At 34.0% G+C, this 22,720-nt stretch overlaps 1 protein-coding gene across 2 annotated transcripts; it reads left to right on the forward strand.

Annotated features, from left to right (window-relative positions):
• The first annotated feature begins 119 nt into the window (after positions 1–119).
• On the forward strand, positions 120–21,103 carry LOC134259702 (glycoprotein-N-acetylgalactosamine 3-beta-galactosyltransferase 1-like). Of its 2 annotated transcripts, XM_062742292.1 has the most exons (5): positions 120–425; positions 11,366–11,638; positions 14,844–15,502; positions 16,852–16,989; positions 20,440–20,492. In XM_062742292.1, exons 1-4 carry the CDS (start codon positions 407–409, stop codon positions 16,981–16,983), a joined length of 1,083 nt encoding a protein of 360 aa, XP_062598276.1. In that variant the 5' UTR covers positions 120–406; the 3' UTR covers positions 16,984–16,989; positions 20,440–20,492. The 2 variants fall into 2 exon arrangements, with proteins under 2 accessions (XP_062598276.1, XP_062598275.1); XM_062742291.1 differs by lacking the exon at positions 16,852–16,989 and having other exon boundaries at positions 125–425; positions 20,440–21,103.
• Positions 21,104–22,720: the final 1,617 nt, after the last annotated feature.

The raw sequence follows: 22,720 nt of genomic DNA on the forward strand, positions 1-22,720 counted from the left end.
TCCATGCGTATATCTTTTAAGTGCACGCCAGCCCTGGCTTCCGCTTTCTTATGTAATTGTCAGACTGCAATCAAGCGAGGAATGCGTATGCTAATTTGTCATATCCATATATTTACCTGGAAGCACTTTCGACAAGAAGTGAATGTATTAATATGAGAAAAATCGAGAGAAGCCCTCGTGTCTTTTATATGATAATTAGATTATAATCGAATCTCTCAACTTTTAAATGACTTTCTAATGATAATTGGGGGAAGAAAACAATGTTGAATTCATTGAGTGGAATGTAATCCTTTCAGTTAGTGTCGCTGGACAAAGACGAAAATGGAACACGATCCTCTACAGGGGTTCCGAAATGAATGATTAACTGAAGAAAAAATGACGTGAATTAAAAAGATTCAGTGTTATAATGAATAGGAACTTCAAAGGTAAGTCAAGTTTCATTTTTATTACATTTTTGCTCGCAGTTTATAATAAATGCACTTAATTAATTGTCAAGTTACATACATGTACATGCATATTAATGGGGGAAAGGGTACATGTATTTGAACAATGAGCGGCGATATTTATCATCTAAGAAAATAATATCACAAATAATTACTAGCAATGAAAATAAAATTAGCTTGTACAGTGCAACCACAATCTTATATCGAAATAAATTAAACAAGAAAAGAAAATGTAAGGATAAGTAAATTTATTTGAACTGAAATTCCATTAATTGCTGTGGTGGTTTATGTGAGTTGTTTTAGAGCATAAAACAGCCCCAGTCATTCTTTCCATCTCTATCTATCTATTAACTCATATATCACTTTAATTAAAAGTGACTTTATTTTGAAAGGCTTATTTTCCGAACTTCTTTATCTTCACTCGTAGCCAAGAATAAAAAATGGGAAGAGCATTCCAGCAGCATAAAGTTCTGAGATGTTTGTCTCTGTTTTGACTCTGTTTTTAGATTTGAAATGTGCAAACTCCGTAAGTATATAAAACTGGTCTGAGTCAGTTTTTCTATGAAGTGTAATCTGACAATAAGTAGGAAACATAATGTTATGTGATTGTTTGTATGTTGTTTAACGTCCCTCTTGAGAATTTTTCACTCATACGGAGACACCATGCACCACTTGTCAATGAAGAGCTGCAAATTTTGTTCTAAGCTCGGCACTAAGGGCCATTGAGCAGTGAGGGTTTTTTTTTCGTGCTAGCACCTACTGCTAGGGACCTCGGTTTATGCGGTCTCATCCGAAGGACCGCAATGTTCTATGAACGATGCACTAGTAATGATTAATGATTGAGCCTATAAATTGCAGTGTTATGTGAAGAATCACAATTAAGACTCAGTCATTACTAGTGCATCTCTGGCACCGGATAGATGGGTTCAACGCTGATGAGAGAGTACCAATTCCTGGAGTTTTAGTGTCAATTTTAGGAACCCAAGTTGCAAGATATACGATCTGTGTACATGTTGAGCAAATGTTGATAGAGTCTGAAAAATAAGAAGAACTATACTTCAATGATTAAGTAAGCTGATTTTATTTTTTAATACCTCTTCCTGAAGTGCACTTTGTACTCTGATTTTTATGCTGTTAAACAAAAAAATGTGAATTTGACAACCTCATCAGTCGATCTGGATCCGGGGCCATAAAAGTATCTAACGAGCCCAGCTCTGACCCCTGTCTCACTTTCCACAATATATTCCTTTTTTTAAAAGTGAGACTAAGATCAAAAATCAGTTCATCAAAGTCTTATTCTATCTCAACTTTCGTGACCTTCAAACATGTACCTACTTTTCAAACTTGATCCATTGCTACAATTTATTAAGTATGAAGGAGAAAATTCACCATATGTATTGATTCTTATCGTATCGATTCTTATCATGTGGCTAAAAAGAAAAAAAAGTCGTCTAAGAGAACATAAGTTGTTATTTTTAGGAATTAAAATTATAAATAAATTGTTGTTACGATCATGTTGAAAATGTAGAATGAACTTGTAACCTTCCTCCTCTTCCATTTAGTGAAATAAATATCCTATAATATTCTGATTAAACATAAGAAGATACCGGGGTAATTATTGAAGTCTTTTAAGAGTCTTTTTCTGCGTTTGAATAGCTTACTTGAGAAACACAAAATCATAAATATGTCAAGAAAACGTGTATTCTGTGACATACGGCAAATCGGTCGAAGCTTGTTCTGATTGGCAATTCTGCTATCGATTGTAACCACTTTAACTCGCCTGCGTGGCACAGTGGTTAGAGATCTAGAGTAATCTGATCCGTACGTCGTATTATACGTGACCATTTAGGAAGGTCCATACTTTTACGGATCCGGTTTTAATTTTACACACCAATATAAAATTCGGATCAACACTTGTCTATTGAAATAAAATCTTTTTGGATGACTGAAAATAATTTTGCAAGTGTATATATTTCTGCTTAATATAGTGTCATTGTGCGTGCAAAGCATTTAATATACATGATTTATGGAGATAAACACTTTGCATTCTGTCCATAGGATCTACATGTCATTTAGTACATACAGAGACACAAAATTCTTAATTGCTTTTATGGACGTAAAGCTTTTTCATTTTTTTTAAACAAACTTACTTGATATTTATTTTTATTGATTTTGAGCCTATATCATTTTAAATTTTATTCTTTTTTCAAATTTTGCAAAGAATGTTTGAAAAAAATGATATTTAAAAAATGGGCGTATACAACTGTATACATGTACTTACATGTTCAAAAGGCTGTTTTGTTAAATTTCTCCAGGCAATCTTAATAAAGTTTGTGTCTTTGTTAAATTAAGATATAATTCTTAACAGTTTTAAAGAAAAATTGGCATAAAAACAGTTTAGATTTTGAGAATTATAAAGAATAAAGATATTTTGAGATTTTTTTCTGAAAGACGTGGACAGATTCAGCATCAATTTGTTAATGTTTTGCAATAAAGATTTCAAATATTCTCTTGGCAAATGAATATTTTTGATTTTCATAAGTTTTAAGGGACTCCGACCCTCAGCCAGGAAGGACAACACTTTAATTTATAATTTAATTCAAATAATCTTTAAATGAAGCTTGAAAATTAAATATTTTCATGCAACAATTTTCATCATATGCCTCTCAATGTGCTTCAAGGTTCTTTGCAGAGCTCCATAAATCACTTCTAATTTCATATCATTTTAATAAACATTGGTATCTAAAATGCTTTTACAGGATAAAAATTTTTACTTTTAATTAGACCTTTCCGATGAGGTCAAAGAACCTTGAAGCACATTGAGAGGCATATAATGAAAATTGTTGCATGAAAAATTTAATGTTCAAGCTTCATTTAAAGACTTTTTGAATTAAATTATAAATTAAAGAGTTGTCCTTCCTGGCTGAGGGTCGGAGTCCCTTAACATAAATTTGATGTGATTTGGTGCATAGCTAAATAAAATATTATATCACACTTCTTTATGTTCAATTTTGTCTGTAAATTTTTAGAGATATGTACTCTGAGACTTGTTGTATAAAGATTAACCTACAAAGATATGTCTTTTATGGGTGTTTTAGTTAGTTTATGAATAAATCTATAAGCGTTTCATTCCACCTGTTTCCATACGCACAAACTCTGTAAACATAACTATAATCAATTGGCCAGTGGCAGAAAATGTAAGTAATATATTCTTCCTTATATATATAATGCAGCATTAGTAATCAGATAAATACACTGTGTCGTATTGAGGATGCACCCAGCAAAATTTGTCAGATAGAAATGAAGAGAAAATTCAGAGGTAGGAATATTCTACACAGTCATATATACTAGTAGTTATTTAGTGTTTTAATGACTTTCTTTTGTACATATCTACAATGTACCGCTATTAATGGGGATGCTTTTAACTGTGGACAGTTCAAAAATATGTGTAAATTGTTTTTAAGGAATTGCGGACATTTTTTTCTAAATTATATATAGATATATTTAAGAATTTAAGTAAATTTGAAATGCTTCAATAAAACAGTGTCAAGACGAATATGTTTACAATTAAACATTGCATAAAAGTAATAGCATCTCCAGCTGCGTTTTCCAGGCTATAAAGAGAATATAAATCACGTGTTCTCGTCTACGTCTGCATCTAACGGTTATTACTTTGGACTAGGAAGTCGTTTAAACTTTTCCTGATTCTTTGAATTGGTTTTAAAATTATGTTAGTGAACTGGATCCGCCACCGTTAAGTACTGAATCACCTGCTCCGTTTGTTATCAGTGATGGTAGTGGAGGGGGTTCTTATCTATAAATACACCAGGCTTTGACTAACAGTTTAATTTTAGAAAAATTGAACATGGAGGGTCGAGGTAAGTAAGAAATAACCGTCTTAAAACTGTTTTATCGAATCTCTGGTTGACAAACCTGTTTGTAAAAGTTCACCATTAACAATGATCAAAATGTAATGAAAGTGCATCCTGTTGTTTCTGCACAGCACTGAAATTGTCTAGAGCTAGCTAGGGTATTATCTATCTTGTAACTCTTCCATTAACTTCTATTGTGTAAAGTCATGTACTGCATGTATTATTACGTTTTATGATAAAATTGTTTTGTTCGTGCCCACTCAATTTTATGGTATATCGTTTCCAATTGAAGTACTAAAAATATTGAGTCGAGGCGATGTCTTCGACCCTTCGTCCATCTCAAAAATTGATTGCCAAAACAATTAAAGGAAAATAAGTCTGTTTTCATTCAATATTTCTAGATATCGTAAATGTACATCTTTAATTACACATACAAATGGATTTCAATTCTTTATATTAGATAAACTGGCTTAGAAGCGACATTAACTTGGGGTGTGAGTGTTCGTATGTGCATCAGTGATCTGATTGGCACATTGAATAGCAATATCAATATATAATACATGTACAAGGGTAGAATCAGCATTACCTATCGGTCGTATCGGAGGATGATTGGTGGAAATCTAGAGTAAAAAAAAACAACAAACCCCAAAATAAACGGCTAATGTAATACAAATTTGTAAGCTGAAAATTCCTAGCATATCTGCGACAGATTTGTAGTCTTCAATGTTTTTTAGGATAAATAACACAAAAAAACTTTTTTTTCAGAAATCGGCAATATTTCTCCTAGATTTACATTTAAATTGGTAACCTGAATAATGTTCACCAAGTAAAGTGGGATATTTTAATAAGATTTTGTCATCCGGTTAAAAAATTGTGCAAAATTTTGTATAGAATTATATAGAAAGCAAAACAAAGTCATATCTAAGCACCAAGGAAATCCTAGGATTTCTTTATATTTCAAGGATTTATTATTTATATCATTTTAAATCAAAATCAGTCAAAAAATATATATCAATCCATGCATCAAATTTTTGTTTGTGTTAAGTACCCTTAAACCAATACATAAAGGTATATGTAGACTGCCATTAGAGGAATCAATATAACCATTTTCGGACACCTTAAAAAAGTCCTGCAAACCAGCGACCTACGTTAAAAGCTGGACTCTATGATAAAACAATAAATTACTGATTTTTAAAAATGGTTTTTAAGTTTCATATTAACCGGCAGTTGACACTTTCTAGTATAGCTTTACATCAAAATAGCCTCTTAATTGAATTGAATACATGCTTTAGCTTATTATAAAAGAAACTTCTATAATCATTTATATTCATAAAATGATTCTTCAGAATTTTCAGGATTTTCAAGTTCTTATGTACTTTAACGCTCAGAGAGGGAGAGAGAGAGATATTCCTGTATACAAGTGTATTAAATATTAAATTAATCAAAACCGTAATTATAGAGATGGCTATGTAAACACTTTAATTTATTCCAGGCTGTCAAAATGTATAACGAGGAGAAAGAAAAATTTATTTAGATTACTTAATGTACAGTTATCTTCTTTTGAAAAGTTAATGAATTTCATCTACATCTAAGAAGTGATATTTATGTAAGGCAACCTTCTCGATATTAAAGTTTTCGTGCGAAGGATTATGCAAAATATATGTACAAAATGTTTTAATTTCAGTGACGTGGCATTGTTTTAATGGGGATTTACTTTACAAGCACAACACAAAAACAAAATTAATAATAAAGGAAACTTGTCCAAACTCGAAAGTCCTATTTGGTGGTGGTAGTGGTGGGGGGGGGGGTCCTCAACTACCAATCTTTTTCATACATTACTAATTTATCCTTAATTGGAATAATGCAGCAAAATATGGAGGGGGGGGGGCATCTACGTGTACCCCGTTCATTTTTCAATAATAAAAGTTATGTGTGAAAAAGAAAAAAGTAGGGGGGGGGGAGGAACCATCCCCCCTCCTTGATGCTACGTGCCTGATTTTCACTTTAAAGAGAACTCACTATGATTTTCTTCATTTACGTGTTTGAACACAGCTAAGAGAAAGCTTGTCTTCTATTTGTTGTAAGATAACGTGTTTGAATAAAGCTAAGAGAAAGCTAGCCTTAAAATGTGTTGCTAAGTACATGTAACTTCTAATTTTACAGTTACTTTCTTCTTACTTTCGAATCCTAAGAGGAAATATACTTGTGAGTATTAAACAAAATTTGGTACAGCATTGTCATTTGTTTTAAATCTTAAAATTTTTTATATCTGAAACAGGGGGTCAAAAATTGATAGAACAGAGGTGTGTTTGAAAAGCAATGCATATATATTAGTTTTACTGGACAAGTGATAAATCATCCTTTGACATTTTTGACCGCACTTGCCTGTCCATTCATATAGAGTAGGAACATAAAAGTAACCGTTGAGAAGTCGTCCCACTGACCAACTGAATAAACGTGCTCCTCAAGTTGCATTGGTGTACCGCAAGACGAACAGTAAAATCAACTTTCCAGAAAGCTTTGTGAATATAGCTATCTGTGTGTGTTTCTATAGACACCTATAGATCTACACATGAAGCGACATGAATTAATTATGTTATGTATATCAAAAGGTAGAGGTTGAGGAAGTGGGAGCACCTGAAATCATCTTTTATTTTTTCAGGCGGTCAGGAGGGAGTGCTCACTATAACCACAGGAAGGCCTCCTCCCAGAAGTCAATATTTTTAAGTGTGTGTATTTAAAATATTTGACTGATTCAATCCCACTTTTGGCCTATCCCAGTAAATTTCACAGAGGCAAAGTGCCAATTACTGTGAAGAAATTAATTTGCATATTCAGTGATTTTGTATTTAATTTTGCTTAATCTTTTTCTTGCCAAATCTGTGCGATTAATTGTCGGGCAATGCTGGTAACCAGTAACCTGTAGTTTTGAGTATTAAAATCATTTCCAGTTTAGCTTGGACTTTCAGTAAGGTGGGGCATTCTCGACGTTACATAATTAGCTTCTGAAATTTACGCAGCTGTCCTTCACTGTTGAAATAGAGACTTGGTTAACAGCTGACATGGCCTCATCAGAGTTTATCCCAAGTGAGTACGAAGTATACAGACGGGAAAGGCCTTCGGATCCGCATGGTGGTGTGTTGATAGCTGTCAGACAGAATCTTACCAGTTCTGCAGTCCACTGTGGGAAAGAAGCTGAGATGATCAGCATCAAGGTTGACCTCCTTAACAGCAAATCAGCAATCATCAGTGCTGCATACAGGCCACCAAACAGGGTTGACGACGATTATACATTCTCGCTAATCAACGATATCACTGAAATTCGGAATAAACACAAGAGTTCTTACTTCATACTTGGAGGAGATTTCAATCTTCCTGATATAAAGTCAAATTACTTGGAGGAGATTTCAATCTTCCTGATATAAAAGTCAAATTACTGGTCGATCAGTCCCAACAAGAGTAACTGACCAGTACTGCAACATGCAGGATGACCTAGCCTTGGATCAGATTGTAGATTTTCCAACCAGAGATGACAAAACACTTGACCTCTTCTTTGTCTCCCACTCTTCCCTAGTAGAGAAGTGCAAGCTTCTGCCAGCATTGGGCAAAAGTGACCATGACATTGTTATGTTGGACACACTTATTACACCTATCTTGGCCAAACCAGGGCAGAGGAAAATTTTCCTATGGAAGAGAGCCGACACACAAGCAATCCAGGAAAGCTTGAAGAACCTGGCAACCGAATTAGTGATAAATAATGACATCAATGTTTCATGGACCCAGTTTAAGAACCACGTCACAGACATGATACAGAAGCATGTACCAACCAAACTGAGTAGGAATAGGCATTCCCAGCCATGGATCAACTCTTCAGTCAAGATACTCGCCTTTTTGCAGATGACTGTCTCCCTTGCAGACCCATCACAAATAAGGATGATGCAGTCACCTTGCAAAAGGATCTCAACTCTCTGACCAGATGGGAGGAGGACTGGCAGATGGCATTCCACCCAGAGAAATGTGTTGTTATTCAAGTTACCAGAAAGCGGAAACCCATCACCGCTACTTATTCTATACATGGGCACCTCCTAGATGTGGTTGATTCCAGCAAATACCTTGGAGTCACCATTAGTAAAGACCTACGATGGGACAACCACATCAGTAACATCACAGCAAAAGCCAACAAGACACTGGGCTTCATCAGGAGGAATATGAGGGGATGTCGGATCCGCAGCATACCAGGGATTAGTACGACCGATTCTAGAATACGCCTGTGCAGCATGGGATCCCTGGAACTCCAAGCAAGTCCATCAGCTGGAGAAAGTGCAAAGACGAGCAGCACGATTTGCCACCAAAAACTACCATGATAACCACCCTGGGAGTGTTACCCAGATGCTACAAGATCTACACTGGGAACCATTACAAACAAGAAGAATGAAGATAAGACTCGTCTTGTTATACAAGATTGAACATGCTTTGGTGGCTATCCCTGCAGATATGTACCTGACACCCAGTGACAGAAGGACCAGAGGCAGCTACACATACCGTCTACCACACACTCGGATCGATGCACATCGATATTCCTTCTTTCCGAGGACAATTCTAGACTGGAATAACTTACCATCTGTAGTTGCCTCAGCACCAACATTAGTCCTTCCGGACACAGCTGGACTCATACACAAGGAGCCAGCTGCCTACCAACACCAACTAAGTGTGCCAGTTTTTATTTTTTTATAGTACATAGTTCCCTTATCGGGTTTTTAGCCTTGTCCGTCGCGTGTGACAGTCCGAGTTCAACGCTCTAGTAAGAGTAAACTCGTATGGGAAGAAGAAGAAGAAGAAATATACATAGGATAGAAATTCGGGCAAATGCCAATAAGTGAATCGAATGACCAATAACATTGCCTCATCCGGCAAAGAGGTGGAGCTTAAGTCGTCTCGTCGTTATCAACAACAATTTAAGGTTCTGATGGTATTAATTTCTTAACCAATAAGAATCTATTCGACATTTGACAGACGCTAATTACACAGCGCCGAGAATATTAATGCCTCGTCTTACTGAAAGTCCAAGCTTACCTGGAAATGGTTCTATTTCAAGAAATGCACCTTTTCAAAGATTTTGAATAATTGAGAAGTGTCATGGAAATTACTATGAATAACTAAATAATTAAGTGGCATAAAGTGATAGGAATTATTAACGAGTACTAAGTGTTCTTAACCCTTTATGACATATGATTCTCTTACTTGCCAGTTCTTAAATTTGTTTTTCGGTATATGCATATTTTATGACCTTGGGAATTTATAAACCCTCGACGTAGTTTATATGCTAGATAAGTAGTAACATTTGAAAATGAATTGCTTTTTTAACAACTGGGTATAAACATACCAGTAAAAATTGGGGTTACCATAAATGTATAACATCCCATTAGAATTTTATGTATTGAAAGAAAAACATACAAAAGTGGGAAAACACAATGAAATGAAAATGTTTGAATTTGATCAATAGGTAAGCTTACAGTAAACCCAAAGGATTTTGATTTACCAGTTTATTAATATCTCTTTGCTTGTTATTAAACAACATAGAGATTAAAGCAACATATTATTACAACATATATGCATGCGTGAGCAGAATATATAACATATAAACAAAATGCGTGAGCAGAACATGTTTCATATATATACAAATTGTGTTTATAATCGCATCATATTTCCATATAATATTAATTGTATATATAGATGTTATTAACCTGGAGGTACATGTATGATTTTCTCGTTTACAATTTTTATTAATGAACAAATTAAGTTTACTTAATAACCCAACATTTTTAGAAGAAAACAGATCATTAAACTTGATAACATTTGGTCTTGAAACATAATAATTTTGAATATACCATTTTTTTTCATCTTTCAACTTATCACAGCATAAAATATAATGAAATTCGTCACCAACATCATTTTTACATAAAAAACATTTTCTATTAACCCTTTCAGTATCTCCCCATCTTCCCGTTTCAATTGGTAGTTTATAACTTTTAATAAGCCAAGCTCTGTTAAATTATTGATTCTGACTCCAAATATTACTATAACCAGAATCCTTTAAAATTGATTTCAAATTCTTTTAAGTATTTTGGTAATGATTATAGTTTTGGCTTGTGAGACACTTCGCAATTAAAAAAATATCATGTCCTCCAATACTCTTTGCCATTTAAAATAAAATTATCATTTACTCCTGAAAGAAAATTACATGATAAATTTATGGCATGAAAGTGAAAAAATAAAGATATACTGAATCTTGAATATAAAAGTGAGAGGTATCGAATTGATTTGTACACGTTACACAGGACAGCTGACATTCTTGAGACTCAGAGCTAACTGATACGCATACTCATATGCAAAATTCACGGTAGAGCATTCACAGAAAAAACCTTGTTTCGTATGTTCAGTTGTCCAAAAGTTTCTACTTTTGTACGGATTACGGTAGACTGGTGTACAAACTAGCTGACGTTTGCTTTGTGACGGGAGGCCTGAGTATTAGGTCTTATTAAGAAACCTATTGTAAACATGTTCATGGCAGAAATATAGGGGCAAAAATCTTTAAATTATGAAATAAATAAGAAATTCGAAAGAAAAACTGTTATAATCACATTTTCAAGCATGGCCAGTTAAGGAAGGAATCGGGGCTTATTGGCCTCCAGTACGATGACGAAAAGGGAATATCTCGTGCTAAAAAAAACTCTCTATTGGAATTAGATTGGTTAGAGTGTAACCTCTAGAGTCGCGGAGTCAGGGGTTGACCCTTAAGTCGTGGGTTCGAATCCCAGTGCGGGACGCGGGGAAAAACCGGTTACCCTATCTCTGGATCAAAATAAGAAATGCTTTTATGTACAATTTACTTTACAATATTCAAAATTAAAAAAGACATTCATTACATGTATTCCTAGATTAACTGACCACATTGACAATTATAAAATGATGTGTTTGTCAATTTACATATAGACACTTGAAACTTGGGAGAAAACTCTCAATTTAATATTGTCTTTGTTTTCTTTTTAGCACTTGGATGTTTTCACGCGTCCCATCTTAATTTCTGTTTTGGTTTGTCGGTCGGCCTGGTAATTTCATTTATCATCGCTAGTTTTTCCTCACTTCAAACACCCTTTATTGTGACCCGGAAGTATGCAGCAGAAAAATTCGATAGCTACCTCTCCTCAAGGTCATTACAGGAAGTGGCCAAATCATACGACGAAATGCACGAGGATATGGACAAACGGGTCACTCAAGAGGACATCAGAGGGGTGAATTTTGATGATGAACACAAGCATCTTGGTTAGTATCAAGCACAATTACTGAAATGTCAAAATGATCAAATAGATAATAGGGAAAGTCCACACACTAGTTTGAACCTACAACCCTCGAATTGAAAACCGACTGAACTAATAGGCTAAGTACACTGTATAGCTAGTGCTGCAAGGGATCTATCCATCAGAGAAGAGTGACTGTTTAATACTTGTAAAGACAAGTTCCTTTGAATTGTCATCTTTGATTTTGTTATAATTAATATGTTAATCAATGTAGGTATCAATAACAACCATACTGGTTACTTCAAAAAACTTTGTTTTCACTTTCCATAAGATGATTCAGAATCAAACAGTGTATTTGATCTGAAGCATGAAGTAAAATCGCAGGCTCTTTAAGATACAATGGAAATAATTCAAGCCATAGACATAGAAAGAATGCAAGACAATACATACATAACACTTAAACAGTACTTAGAATGGGGATATGGATGATCTTGTTCTTTGCAATACTTTTCTTACTCTAGAATTCCAAGAAAATTAGTTAATTAATAGCAATCATAAGCACATTACTGAAGTATATATTAGCACGACAGACAAACATCCTAGGCCAAGGATTAAATTGTTTATATATATCTCTAGCAGTTCCTTGGCCTAGAATTTGAATCCTGGACTATAAAAGGGCCTTGAATTTCATTTTTTTATTTTAGCTAAATGCTCAATGTATTCTAGCAATTTAATGGTTCTTCTACATTTCCACGGATAGGGGAGTTTTTGTATCGAATTTTTAAAATTATATCTATAAAATCATATATGTAAAATTATTTCCATTTTGATTCCTGAAACCCAAAATGTGTCAATTTTTAGGTCACCTGAGTAAACTCAGGTGACCTATTGCTATCCGTTTTCGTCTGTCGTCGTTCGTCGTACGTCGTTCGTAAACTTTTGAACATTTTTAACTTCTTCTCTGGAACTACTGAATTAATTTCAACCAAATTTGATATACAGCATCTATGGGTGAAGGGAAACAAATATTGTGAATTTCATGGTCCCTGCCCCCCTGGGGCCTGCGGGGTGGGGCGTAAACCACTAAAATTAATGCAATCTTTAAAAATCTTCTTCTTTACTCCTGGACATTAAGCAGTCAAACTGTTGACATGATTGTAATCAGCATTGAGTCCTCTACCAAAATTGTGAAATTCATGGCCCCTGGGTCAGGGGTTCTGGTGTTAGGGCGGGGCTATATAGATCACATAGTAAAAGTGCATTATTTCTTTGAAAATCTTCTTCTCTGCTCCTAGGTATTTAATAAACAAAGTAAGTACAAAGTTATGATGAGCAAAAGTGCCTCATCCAAAATTGTGAATTTCATGGCCCCAGGGTCAGGGGTTCTGGTGTTAGGGCGGGGCTATTAGATTATATGGTGAAAATGCATTATTTCTTTGAAAATCTTCTTCTCTGCTCCTGGGTATTAAATAAACTAATTAAGTACAAAGTTGTGATGAGCAAGAGTTCCTCTTTCAAAATTGTGAATTTTATGGCCCCAGGGTCAGGGGTTCTGGTGTTAGGGTGGGGCTATATAGATTTTATAGTGAAAATACATTAAATCTTTGAAAATCTTCTTCTCTGCTCCTGGGTATTGAATAAACTAACTAAGTACATAGTTATAATGAGCAAGAGTGCCTCTTCCAAAATTGTGAATTTTATGGCCCCAGGGTCAGGGATTCTAGTGTTAGGGCGGGGCTATATAGATTATATAGTAAAAATACATTAAATCTTTGAAAATCTTCTTCTCTGCTCCTGGGTATTAAATAAACTAAATAAGTACATAGTTATGATGAGCAAGAGTGCCTCTTCCAAAATTGTGAATTTTATGGCCCCAGGGTCAGGAGTTCTGGTGTTAGGGTGGGGCTATATATATTATATAGTGAAAATACATTAAATCTTTGAAAATCTTCTCTGCTCCTGGGTATTTAATAAACTAACTTAGTATATAGTTATAATGAGCAAGGGTGCCTCAAATAAAATTGTGAATTTCATGGCCCCTGGGTCAGGAGTTTTGCCATTTGGTGTAAAGGGGAGGGGGTACTCCTTTGATTATAAAGTGAATACTGGTATACATTAATTCTTTCTTGGAAAATCTTTTCCTTTGCGCCTGGGTATTATGCCAATGATCTAGGTTTATTTATTTATGACAAAAAAGTTGCCTCATAGCAAAATGTTAATTTCATGTCTCCTTGGTTAGGGGTATCGAGGGTGGGGGGGTATAGTCTGAAAATAAATTAATGGCTTTGCAATCTGCTCTTTGGTATTAATCAACCATTTATGATGAAATAAAATTTATGATAATTTAAAAAAAAAAAAGGAAATATGTGGCCCCAGGGTCAGTGGTTCCTCTGGGGTGGGGTGCACAACTGGTTATAAGGTGGAAGTGCATTAACTCTGTTACTCTGATCTACCTTTGAGTATTAAGTAACCAGTTAAGAGTACATGTAAGTATGCTTAATGTATGATTATGATAAGCAATGGTGCCTCTTTCAAAATTGTGAATTTCATGGCATCTGGTTTAAAACATGAAAGAAATTCAATTGTTGGAAAGTTAAATTGTTACATGATACTCAGGTGACCTATAAGGCCCGTGGGCCTCTTGTTAAATTACTAAATGAAATTTACATGAAACAATTGCATTGAGAGCACTAGCATTTCTATTTATCAATCATTTTTTGTTTTTATGCCCCCGTCATAAAAAAAAAGGAGAATAAGGTTTTTCCCTGTAATACATGAGTTCTTACAAATATAATATAGGCACCAATTAAGAAAAACAAAAACAAAGAAACTTATTTTTTTTAAGATTAACAATCTTACAAAATACATGTATATATTTTAAGAATAAAAAAGATTTTGATATTGATGTTTTTATATGAATTGGTCATTTTGTCTGTTTCAAACAATTTTTGATTTAACATTTTGTAACTTGTACAATGTACCATTAACCCTTCCTCTATAAACTTAAACCCTGAGTAAACGTCATTCTTAAATGAGTCAATATCCTTGTAATTTGGATGCATTATATTTAAGGGGTATTCAGAATTTAGCCAGTACATGTTGTTCAAGCCAATAGAAATACTGCAAAATGAGGGAACATTTAAATTTTAGTATACTTGTATTGTACATTTCAAACAATTGAAGGGATTTGCCTGGAAAAACTGGGGGAGATATTATTTTCTTTTATTCAGATAATGACAATGTTGCTAGAAAATTGGCTGAACAAATTCGGGTCTTGTGTTGGATAATGACAGGGCCACAAAATCTTGAAAAGAAAGCAATACATGTGAAGAAAACCTGGGGCAAACGATGTACCAAGCTGATATTCTTCAGCTCTGTTACAAATAACACTTTTCCCACGATTGGACTTAATATATCAGAGGGCCGTGAACATCTGACGGGAAAAACTATGCGAGCATTCAAATATGTCTTTGACCACTATTATGATGAAGCTGATTGGTTTATGAAAGCGGATGATGACACATATTTTATAATGGAAAATCTCCGATATTTTCTTTCATCACGTGACAAAATGGAACCTGTTTATTTTGGACATCATTTTAGAACGATAGTTCGACAGGGGTATTATAGTGGCGGCGCAGGGTATATCCTCAGCAAGGAGACATTAAGAAGATTAGGAACAACCGGTCAAGATCCAAAGTTTTGTAGACAAGATGGCGGAGCAGAGGACGCCGAGCTGGGCAAATGCATGCAAAACCTCGGGGTTAAAACAGCAAATTCTACCGACGCTCTTGGAAGGAGCCGATTTCATTGCTTCGACCCAGAAACCCATCTTAACGGAGGATATCCTAATTGGTACTATAAGTATGACGCCAACGGGGCCAGAAAGGTAATTATTTTCCGTTTCTAAAAAGTGAAAAAATACACGTTAAAATATTGGAGTTTGTTTGAATCATTGGTTGCTGGGATAAATGAGACCATAATAATATTAAATAAAATAAAATACATGATGAAATATAGCCGAAAAAAATCGTTAAAATCTTCCTTTTATGAACAGCAAGGACAAGATTAAATAATGCACATTTTTCAGTTTGTTCAAATCAGTGCCCGGGGTAGATGGGGCAACAGCACAATTCCTACACAGGGACTAAGATTGGTTTACAAAGTTATTCAGAATTTTAGGTTAATTATACAGAAAAAAATATACACATCAGAATGTTCTTACCCTTTATAAACTACGAGATATGCTACGAGGAGTTTCAAAAAGTTCGTGGACAAGCGCCATAAAATTAAAACTGCTAAAGGTACATCAATGCATTTTCAAACATTTATGAAAATACACATGAAAATCAATTAAAAAAAAATAACTGTGCTTCTTCTGATGCAGGAAAGTAAGATGCCAAAGAAAATTACAACAAAGGTCTAAACAGTATACAAACAACACCTATACACGTAACTGCAATAAAATGTAAATACAGGTAAAGCAAGATAACCAGCACAAACACGGGTTGCCCAATCCACGCCAATATCCGCGACAATTAAAGCGGTTTGTTCCCATCTCGCCTTAACTGTAAAATTTAGCATTCCCATTTCGCCTTAGTAAGTTTTAAGATGAATTAAGCTGATGAAAATTAAATATATTTAGTATAAAGCTTTTAAAAAAAAAACTTGGTATTACATGTATTATTTCATTCACTGTATTCATAAATTCCCATGAACTGTTAAATTCAATCTAAAAATTATAAAATAATGATATTCATAAATACTATAAGGCGAAATGGGGACACACCATTAAAGCAGTCAAGTGTAACCAATGTGAAGAGTGTACCCCGGTACTGATATTGTAGATAGTAATATTGAAAATGGCGTATACCTATTTACGAGCCGTATTCTGCTTTAATATTCGAAGCACAAATTAAGTTTCTATATTTCAATATCACGCATATTGTTTTTACTACATACAATATTTTCTTTTCATTTGACAAAATGAGCATAACGAATATTTTGCAGTAGTTTCTATTTACCCTGGTAGTAAACATTTGATTTTTGGTTTTATATCTTGATTTTTCTTCATTTTTTTTAAGTCAAAGTTCTTCACTTGTATCGTGTTCTGTGCCCCTTACATATGTTAACCTGTGTACATTCATAGCATCTTGGAACCCTTTATATCTAATTAGTTGATATTTTATTCATTTATTTATGATATTTATTATTATTATTTTATTATTATATTTCCAGGGGCTAGATAGTATCAGCGATTATGCTATTTCTTTCCACTACGTCGGTCCTCGTAAAATGTACGGACTAGAATTCTTTGTCTATCACTTACGACCATATGGCATATTTAATGGACTACAAAATTTAAACTGACCCTAGGTTTATAATTGCATATTTACTTAAAAATATTCTTTCATGGTTTATGGCTTGCAACTTTTATTTTTTATTTTTAGATCGATACCATAATTAGCATATCTGAAATTAAAAAAATAATTGTAAAGTGTTCCTTTCGTATTAATTTATTTTGGTTTTAAAACCTCTGTGAGCGACCTTAAAGTGTTCAAAGTCCGGCATTTGGGTAGGAAATGACGTGTAAATGGTTGTGGATGTTTTTGCATTCTTCCCTCGCTTGATCTGGTGCCTATCCTTTACTGCCATCCCTTTGCTTCTACTTTCTCCTATCATCTTATATCTATTGCAGACATTTGAATGCAGGTAAGACACAAATACAATTCATATTTGAATTGAACTTATTTTGCATTGTATTGACAAAGAGTCAAAACATTTTTTTATCCATATCAAATTTTTTTCTACTTTGACTTTAACCCCCCAACTAATCCTGCTTTTGGTCATAAATAAAAGATATAATGTAGTTGAGAAGATACATAATGTAAAAAGCAAACAGATTAGCTTAAATCAGAGAGGATTAAAAGAGGATGTCCCAAAACTCTGTAGACTAAGCCCTATGTTACACCCAAATATATATACATGTATTTATACAAGCGGTATGACGTTGAAAACTTTCAATAAATTAGTTTACTACTAAATAAAATGCATGCAAACTAGAAAAAAATTAAGTACAGTAAACATTTAAGAGAGAAAGAATTTTCAAAGTATGGAAAATCAAAATAGCTCACTTTAACATCCTGATGTGACCGCATCACCGAAAAGTTATCAAAGTGTTTAATAATTAATCATACCTAAGATTTGCAAGAATATTGACCTAGCAATACATATTTTTTTCAAAGTGCATTAATATGGTCGATATTAACGCACTTTGAAAAGAAAATTTATTTTTTCAAAGTGCGTTGGTTTGGTCCCAAATTTAACGCACTTTGATAATTTTTTTCAAAGTGCGTTGTAACAAAGCATCCTCGGTTACCCCATCGTTAACAAATTCTACAATGCATGGCCAGAAAATGTATAGCTGTACCCTCAACTGAAATTGCTTTTCACGGGCCTGCAAATGATGTGTACTTTGAGTGACATTAAAATAATAGCACAAAATCAATGTTAAATTCTCGTTTTCTCGTAAGCTTTGGTAACGGAACCTATTTTATATTAACTTTTTTTGGATTCGTACGGATTTATGTATCAATTGACATGCCGCTCAGCTAGATGAACCCCATCGTCTGAAGCCACGGTCCGGAGTAGGAGAGGATCGTACATTTGGCCGTGGTTTGCAACAATGGATGAACCCGTAGTCACGTGGATTTTTTTAAGCCCGGAGCCCCACCCCTTCACTTTGAAAAACTTTTCTACAGGCGTGTAGCAAGCTATTTAGATTGATGTATATATTGAATGTGATGTACGTCATTAAGCAAAAAAATACAAAAAACGTATGTAGTTTGATGTATACTAAATGTCTACATAAAATAAAATCATTAAATTAAGAAACGGCTGCGTTACTATGACAAAGTATTCCCGAGAGTGTGTCACGTAAATTCATCTTTAAAAGTAGTACTATTAATTATATTTCTTCTAATTAAATTCAATATATGAATTTTGTTTCAAGCACATGTAGTTTATTCAACAGAAGATTGAACTCAACAGCCCTCATCTTATACCACTTTAGGATATTAATGACACTTCCTAATAGACCTTCTACAGCTTGAGTATTTCTGACGTTTTGTCGTATGTACTTGTTTAAGGTTGATAAAGAATAAAGTTGTAAAAAAAATATATACTTAGTTGGTTTATTAAGTACCAAAAGTTAAAGGAGAAAAATTTCAAAGAATTAATGTATTTTCACTATATAAGCAATAGACCCCCCCCCCCCCCCAACCAGAACCAATGACCCAGGCGCCATGAATTTCATAAATTTGACAAAGGCACTATTGCTCATCATAACTATGTACTTAGTTTTTTTATTACCCAGGAGTAGAGATGAAGATTTTCAAAGAAATAATACACGTTCGCTGCATGATCTATATAGCCCCACTCGAACACTGTAGAAATACGCACGCTAACTCTCGGTTCCCGCCTACATTTTCTTTTCAAGTAAAACTATAGTTATAATGAACAAGAGTGCCTCTTCCAAAATTGTGAAATTCATGGCCCTTGGGTCAGGGGATTTGGTTAGATATAAGGGGGGGGGGGGCTCTATTGATTATATAGTGAAAATTCATTAATTCTTTGAAAATCTTTTCCTCTGCTCCTGGGTATTAAATAAACTAGGTATGTATATAGTTATGATGAGCAAGAGTGCCTCTTCCAAATTTGTGAATTTCGTAGCCCCTTGGTCAGAGGTTCTTGTATTTGGGTGGGGCTGTATTTATTATGAAAATAAACCAATTCTTAAAAAAAATATTCTATGCTAATGGGTATTAAACCAATTCCATTGTTATGATGAGAAAGTATGTCTCTTCCAAATTTGTGAATTTCATGGCTCCTGGGCCAGGGGTTCTGGTTTTAGGGCGGGGCAATGATTACATACCGGTAGTAAAAATGCATGAATGTTTTGAAAATCTTTTCATTTGCTCATGGGTAATATGCGAATGATCTAAGTACATATTTATGATGAAGAAATTTGCCTCTTCCAAAATGAATAATTAAGGACCCTCGGGTCAAGGGGTGGTTGGGGGTTACATACCAGTATTCTGAAAATAAATTAATGAAATCTGCTCTTTGGTATTAATCAACCACTCATGATGAGCAAAGATGTTTTTTTTTGAAAATTTTGAAATATGTGACCCCAGGGTCAGTGGTCTCTGTGGGGTGGGGTGCACAACTGGTTATAAACTGGTTATGGAAATGCATTTTTTCTTTGTTACTCTGATCTACCTCTGGGTATTAAGCAACCAAAGTAAGCATGCTAAGTGTAAAGTTAATGTAAGCAATGGTGTCTCGTTCAAAATTGTGAATTTTTTTGTCTCTGGTTTAAAACACGAACAAACTTCAATTTGTATATCATGAAAGTTGTTACATGATACTCAGGTGACTTATAAGGCTCGTGGGCCTCTTGTTCAACAAGTCAGATTTCAAACTGATGCATAATAATTTCATAAAAATATATCTTAAGGCATGTAAGAAAAAATGAGGAAGGTAGTTTGCTAGACAATATACACATATATATATTTTAATTATTGTTCGTTGAATTTCAACGGTGATGGTGATACCGTAAGATGGTTACGACTTCTATGTTTTCTACTACTTTTCCCTACTGTTTATAATTACTGGGTTACTTCTGTTTTATCCTCCTACTTCATCTTAGAGTAGAAAGCCTGCTTACTGCACGTTTACAAAAATTGGCATGACTAGCTCCAGATTAGCATGTTGTAGACTCTATCATACATTACACACTCTACAAATGATTTTTTTTTGTTTCAGGGCGTGGAGAGCATCAGTGACTATTCCATTTCGTTTCATTATATTAAACCAGAGAGCATGTACTCCTTAGAATTTTATGTGTACCATCTTAGACCGTACGGGATTGAATTCAGAAATCAGGACCTTAATCAGAAAGGGGCATTATATACAAATAATGAAACGACTTCTGAAAAACTCTAGAGTGACTGGGGTTACAACTTTAAGCTGTGATATGCTGAAATCGCTCCTGGCAGTCTGACTGTAATCATGGGAGCTTTTCCAATCCAAAAATCATACCGTCTATTCAAAGTGGAAATTTCGTTTTTGTTCTATTTGAATTATGTTTGTTGTTTTTTGTTGTGTCTGCTGTTGGGTACACGTGGAACGATGATATTCACTCAAAAAGAATTCAGTTTGTTACATGAGTTTCTGTGCAGATGTATAATTTGTTTAAAGCAATTTTTCAAGTGCTCAATTTGTCGCAAAAACTACTGACTTTAACAAGTGACATACGTATAGTATTTTAATAACTTATTTATTACAATGGGATGAATGTATGTAAAAATGCCATGTATGTAAAATGAATACGTTGTAAAACTCCTGATGATACCTGCATATTTATTAATATCTTTTATCTTCTAAGACTATGTTTTATAAAAAAGTACATACATCATATATGGAAATATGCCAAGAGTCTGTATTATTTATCGTGACACCTTCTTTTCTACAGATATATTAAAAAAAAAACAATTTAGAATCTAGTTTTTTTTTAAAGATTGCGAGCAATGATTTAAATATTAAAAAATAAAAATAGACAAATCCTTGAGTAAGCACAACACTGCTCCTGAGGATTTGTAACGATTACATATTTTGAAATACAGCTCATTTTCGTCCTATATTCTTGATCAACTTTTCAAATCTGTACTACTTAAAGATTCTTGTATTGAAGCGTGCAACTTATAAGTGCATCACCCCTCTGTTTTTAAAAGAATTCTAATTATTTTCCCTTGATTTTACAAAGTAAAAATATTGATCCCCTTTTGTGGATCCAACCTACCCCTGGGTGCCATGAGTTTAAGAAATGAATTTAATTTTGAAGATTCACGAGTGAAGCGTTGTAGTTCATATACCTCATGAATCTTCAAAAATTAAAATTCATTTATTATATTTACATTATTTTTCTGATGAGTCGCCACAAATTTACGCCATTCAACTGTCATTTTTAAGGTCAGACGACACGTTCCTAAAATATATGTATTGTATCTCTTAGTATTATATAAAAATAATTCAAATTTGTCATTCTCTTCCAAACTCTACATTGTTTTCAAAATGTTTTTAAATATAAGTACACCAAAAATTGTGATATAGGCCATTCAGAAGATTACCCATAAGAGTTATATATAAGAAATATGACCCTGTGGTATCTTGTCCAAATGCCTGGTAAGGTACCCTAATTTTTTGTGAGGAAACTTATTTGAATACCTTTACTTTAATGACAAATTCTTAGAAAAATTTATATATTATTGAGGAACGTGTTGTCTGACCTTAAAGTAAAACAGTTTGCAAGTATAGTTTTATGTCAAGTGCGGTATTGTGATGTGACAATGGAGATACTCATGCGCATCCATGGTAGTTCATGAGAAAATGCTCCTATTTGCAAAGAATCTTAAGGAAAATTATTTGGAAATGTAAATATTTTTTAAAAACTCAAAACCAAAAAGACAAAGTCTTCAATGATTTGGAATAAGCAATTGAGTTAATGAGCGTGAAAGAGAACGTCAAACTTTTAGGAGATGCATTGTCCTACGTACTAGATGATTCCATCTTGCAACCTACGGTTACACATTTAGAATCTGAATTTTGAAACAACACTCTTCAAGACTGAGAATCCTGTATAATGTCAACGATTCAGAGTTTGTAAAGCCATGGTTTAAGAATTTAGACAGTTGCAGAGATATCGGACATATTTAACCCTCACTAAGATATCCACAGAGTAATGAAACAGCTGTCCAAATCACCCAGAATCTGTACAGAGGAGCACATTTTGACCACAAGGACCCGACTAGAACACATAAGGAGTCAATTAGCAAGATTTTTTTTTCAACCAAGATAATAATAATGATTTAAAAAAAACAAATAAAACAAAACAAAACACACGCACACACAACTAATACAAAAAATATGACAATGATCTTATTTTTTTCTGAGGCATTATTTATTATGACAAGCAAATCCATAGAATTGTGCTCCCCCGCTTTCGGTGATTTTGTGGGTGAGATTTCATTATTTATCGGCATATGAA

This window comes from Saccostrea cucullata, unplaced genomic scaffold (genome assembly GCF_032062105.1).
Source record: "Saccostrea cucullata isolate Sc308-1 unplaced genomic scaffold, CSIRO_AGI_Scuc_v1 ctg1208, whole genome shotgun sequence".
Taxonomy (NCBI): Eukaryota; Metazoa; Mollusca; class Bivalvia; order Ostreida; family Ostreidae; genus Saccostrea; species Saccostrea cuccullata.